The sequence below is a fragment of the Nanorana parkeri genome, unplaced genomic scaffold (genome assembly GCF_000935625.1).
Source record: "Nanorana parkeri isolate BGI_ZX_2015 unplaced genomic scaffold, ASM93562v1 scaffold557, whole genome shotgun sequence".
Lineage (NCBI taxonomy): Eukaryota > Metazoa > Chordata > Amphibia > Anura > Dicroglossidae > Nanorana > Nanorana parkeri.
In genome coordinates, this window is record NW_017306825.1 from 38542 (window position 1) to 43999 (window position 5458).

Below are 5458 nucleotides of genomic sequence, written 5' to 3' on the forward strand. Positions count from 1 at the left end.
GGAGCGAGGGGGGGGGGGGGGGGTGCCGGGGGGGGGGGGGGGGGAGTAAAGCCTGGAGATCAGATTTAACCCCATTTCTATAGTAGTCAGGAGAACATTTATGTCTTTACTCCCGGCATTCTAGAAGAAGTGATTTGGGCATCTGTAAACCTCTACTTCATGATGTGCCTCTGCCTGTTACCCCCTCCTTTCCATGTGTCCCAGACAATGTAATAATATAGTGTTTGAGAAGTATCCTTTTGCATTCGGACAGGTATTAGATAAGTTTTCATTTTAAAACTGCGTAGCGTGTAGTTTTGTCTGTTAGGGTATTTTATGTGTTTGGGAGACAGTATGAAGCCAAGATCATGTCCAACTGAATCACATCAGTAGGTTTATGATGCAAAATACTTATCCGATATTTAATAAAGGATCAGAACATGAAGCCGTGTACCGCAACCTGTCTTATATTCCAAACTCATCTGTCCCTCCATCGTAGTGGTTTGCAGGATGGAGAGTGACTGTAGATGAGTGAATATGTGTTCCCTAATCTCCCTGTGAAGAAATGTTTTGCTTTGATCACTTCCGGTTTCAGAGCTATCAATCTATGGCTGGGAAACAAGTTATTCGAGCACAATCTGTACTCTAAACTAGTGGTTCTCAACCTGTGTGACCTCAGGACCCACATATGTCCTTGGTCTTTAAGTCATGACCCAAATCGCACTGCAATAGAACACACGCCATTAGGGTAATGCGTTTTCCGGGGCAGGGGCACAGGAACTGTGGGTGGGAGGTACGTTTGCGTTGCCATTCAAATGAATGACAACGCAAAACTCCTACACTAGAACGCACGGTAGGTGCGATTGCGTGGTGTAGTGTGTTAGTCGCATGGTACTATGTGATTGATGCACAGTACTAGTGTGAACGGAATGAAGCTCTCTCAAGGCCATAGCCCCATCCCACCCCACCTCAGGATGACACTCGGCGCCAGGCAGCATATTTTGAACGGCTGCTTGGCACAAGAACTGACAAAGTGCTGCGCTGGGGGGAGGCAGAGGAGCCTCTCACTTAGTGGAAGGCTTGCGGCGACCCACTGAAAACGGGATCACGACCCACTTTTGAGTCACGACCCACCAGTTAAAAGAGTGCAGGTGTGACTTTATACGTTTAATACACCCCTGATGTCTCCTTAAACCTGGATAACCTGTCACCTGCGCCATGCTATCACACGTATTAGTTCCCTTCTAATAATAAAAGGAAAAGAGTTTTAAACAATGAAAGTTTAATAAAAATGCATATATAGAAATGCGTATGGAAACGACCACTGCGCCACACACGCAGAAGTGAGCAATATTTCAAGAGCCATCATTCACTTAACTTGAACAAGCTCTAGAGGCTTTTAACGTGCACACAATTTTAAAGGCACAACATACACCCCTTGGCCCACTATGAGGGCAAGCCCTGCTCCTTAAATTATTTCTGCACTTGGGGGGATCTCCACACATTGGAGTTTGTCCCATCCATAGCAACGGCACAAAATGGAGCAGTTATCTTACAGCAAATACAAACCATACTCCTAAAGATAAGTCTAATGGAAGCTAAAGAAATAATACAAGTCACTGGCTGCAAACAAACCATGGAACTCACAAAAATATGTTAAGCCAAAGCCATTTACTATAGGTCAGTTAAAATATTCAGTGGCCAAAAGCACATTTTTCAATCAATTATTTTTAAATGAAACCTGTACCGAGACAAAATGGAGGCGACCATGGCTGTTCGCCTCTTCTGGGAATGCTTGTTGCCCTGCTGATCCAATAGATTCAGTATTTTTTGAGGCACTGATCTGAACAGGTGTGCAGATCAGACATCTCAACACCTGTTCAGATCAGGTGTGCAAATGTCACCTGATATTTCTATGTACTTTTTTTACTGAACCTCAATCACCTCATCTCTATGTACTTCATAATTGAACCTCAATCACCTCATCTCCATGTACTTCATTACTGAACCTCAATAACATTGTCTCTACATGCTTTACTGAACCTCAACTCTGTGTACTTTACTGAACCTCAATAACCTAATCTCTATGTACTTCATTACTGAACCTCAATAACCTCAGCTCTATGTACTTCTTTACCGAACCTCAATAACATCGCCTCTATGTACTTCTTTCCTGAACCTCAATAACCTCATCTCTATGTACTTTTTACTGAACCACAATCACTTTATCTTCATGTACTTCATTACTGAACCTCAATAACGTTGTCTCTATATACTTCATTACTGAACCTCAATCACCTCATCTCCATGTACTTCAATACTGAACCTCAGTAACCTCATCTCCATGTTCTTCATTACTGAACCTCATCTCCATGTACTTCATTACTGAACCTCAGTAACCTCATCCCCATGTACTTCTTTAATGAACCTCAGTAACCTCATTCCCATGTACTTCTTTAATGAACCTCAGTAACCTCATCCCCATGTACTTCTTTACTGAACCTCATCTCCATGTACTTAATTACTAAACCTCAATAACTTCATCACTGAACATCAATAAATGTTTATCTTGAGGATGACGTGTGTGTGTGTGTGTGTGTGTAATCTAGTCTAGAGCGCTCTGATACGGTATTACCATTACCTCTGTACCCTCAAACAGGGTGAATAAGGTACAGGGCTGGGTAGTTTGGCATTCGACACTCAGAGGATAATCGGATGTGAAGATTCTGCCAGACACAGCAGCTCTTACAAAGTGATAAGCACAGATCGAACGTTGGGACAGGTATGTACTCTATTTTGCAGGTGATGCGTTTCATAAATCAGCGACAGAGACCCTTCAAACATCCGATACCTCCACAGGGAACATTCAGACCATCTGAAGTCAACTCTCAATTTCTGTGGACGCTGTAGGGAAATATTCAACATGGGCGCGCCCAAAAGGAAAATTATTTTGATACTATAATAAGATTAATCTCGATGTTGATAGATTTAGCAAAAACGTGTTATTTTATCTAATTAGCATGCTGCCTCTTGAGCGATCCTTCCTTAGTAGGTGACTGATCCTATCTGAATGGGTTTAGAAACATTTACTGCCACGACCTGAAGTGCTGTTCACAAGGAAGTGACTATAATAGAGATGAGCAGTGCAGAGGCAGTGCAGCTGACTGCAGGCCCAGGACAATGCCAGAGAGAGGACAGGCCACAGGCAGCATCACTTACATTTCTGAAGTCCAGTGTTCATCTGCGGGAGAGGGAGAAGCAGGAAGGCGAGGTCACCTGGTCCTGGGTATCAGGCCAGCATGGCAGAGCCGCACTAACACCGCATGGGGGTCGCCCTGTACAGACAGAAAGAGAGAGAGCACAGGTCAGCACTGGACACAATCTGCGGGGCGTAGCCGGGACGGGGCCACCATGCAGCCAGAACCGGCTTCTAGGCTCAGCCCTTTCCTGGACGCTGGAGGCCGCAGCGGCGCCGCTCACCTGGGCTGGATCGGAAGGAGATGAATGGCAGCGCTCTGCCCCGTCCTCCTAGTGCCTGCTGATTTGCCGATTACTATTTGGTGAATCAGCAGGCACTGAGAGAGGGGCCGAGCTCCACCGATCGGTCCGCCCGCCGCCGGTGACGTCAGCACGCAAAGCGTTGTGCTGCGTCCTGACGTTACACGCATGCGCGGATGCAACTAAAAAAGCCGGATGCTCCCCGCCCCTCTGGCTGGCAGCGAAATCTGCGCTGTATGCACTGTGCAGCACTACAAGCCGCAGCGTTCAATAGCCCCACCATAGGGCCGATGTATTACAATACACATTCACTTTCTCCAGAGAACCTTCATAACCCGCCCCCCCACATAGCAGGGTCATGTACAGAGAGAACGGAAGGGTTCCTCGTGTAGCTCTTATAGGGGACATGTCATGAGATAATAATGTAGGCAGCCATTACTGTCCTCATCCTTTTTTAACATGCTTATTCCCTGGCTGCACACAAACCCCAGTCACATGCAGTAATGCATGTTACATGTGGTGCAATGCTATGTGAATGATGTGCAGGTGCAACTGTGCAGGTGCAATCGTTGGTCTGGTTGGGTCTGTTGGCAGGCCTGAACATTACATACAGAGCAATGGACCACGCTGGGGTGAATGGGTCCTCGCACTGTATGGAGTTATGCAATTCTGACACTCATTTCCAACATACGTGTTCCACATCTATAATCATAAAGCACTGGTCATGCACAGCCCGGGATCTAGCACTTTCAGACGCAGATCTGCAAATTATAGCTCCCATAGTTCTTCCATAACAGTTCTACTTTAAAGTGTATTTATAGCCTTGTACTTAGTTTTGGAAAGAGTAGGGAGGGTTAAAACCTCTTCCAGTTTATTTTTATTTTTTTTGCTGTCTGTGTACCACTAGGGAAGGAAATTTCCCTCTACTTCTTATTCCAGAGACGCAACAGGAAGTTAGAGAAATTGTCCTAAGTGAGGTAACTCCCCTTTTAGACAGTTGTCCCTGGAAAAAAAAAAGTGTCCTCATTGTAATATTTCACCTTAATTCTTGTTCTGGGAACAGCTCTGAAATGTTGGATTTCTCCTTACTTTTGTCTGGATGATAATGGAGCGATGAACCTCCCCAGCAGGGATTCAGACAGCAATAAAAACTTGGCAGAGGATCTAACCATTCCCCTCTAGTCAAATTTTTTTGCCTACTGATAAACTCTAAAGCTAAATTCTGGCCACAAAAACATTTATTCAAATATATTCCTCAATAGCCTCAAATGATAAAAAAAGTAATCCCCTTTGTGTGCACCACATGCCTTTGTACACCTAATTATTATCTTGTAAGAGTAGCAATGACATCATCACTGTGCTGTACATAGCTTGTGCAGAGTTGTGGGAAGGGCTCAGCAGGCTCCACCCACTACAGGCTGTCTGCAGGAAACTACAGGAGGGGAGGATACAAGACCAGTTACCCTACACAAGGAGAGAGGGCAGCAGTAACCTGTCTTTAGAACAGGAAGCTTCTATGCAAGGGAAATGTTTTACACTGGATCCCTGCACAGATCTGGAGGAAATACACAACGCTCACCAAGGTTCAAGTAATGATACACATGACGTTTGTATTTTTTCATGTTTGTTGTTCAGGTAGATCTGCACCACTACAGGGTTGCCTACCCCAGATGTAGATATTATGGGGCAAAAAAATCCCAAACTGTAACATGACTCTGAAGTGGCATGAAACTGAAGAGTAAATCCAATTACCTCCAGTATTATATGTACAGCATGTAAAAGGAGTAGGGAGTTATTTCTTACGTCTCATATGCACAGATACTGAATTTTCCTGTGCGTGTCATTAGCAGGTAAAGCAAATGAACGAGGAGGAGGAAGTCGGCTCAGGAAAAAACGTTGCTGTCATCAAAGTGGAGGAGGGCAATTTAGAAAAGATGGATGTAGAGAAGACTAAACTCACGGAGGATTTCATTTATGGTTT

General features: G+C 44.7%; 1 protein-coding gene across 1 annotated transcript in view; it reads right to left on the reverse strand.

Moving 5' to 3' along the window:
• Positions 1-3591, reverse strand: part of FAM222B (family with sequence similarity 222 member B) — an 18986-nt gene extending 15395 nt beyond the window's left edge. Inside the window, exons 1-2 of the mRNA XM_018562040.1 lie at positions 3460-3591; positions 3199-3314 (exon numbers count right to left, since the gene is read on the reverse strand). Coding sequence (XP_018417542.1) covers positions 3199-3220 — 22 coding nt within the window. The 5' untranslated portion in view covers positions 3221-3314; positions 3460-3591. The remainder of the gene's footprint in view (positions 1-3198; positions 3315-3459) is intronic.
• Between the last annotated feature and the right edge of the window lie 1867 nt (positions 3592-5458).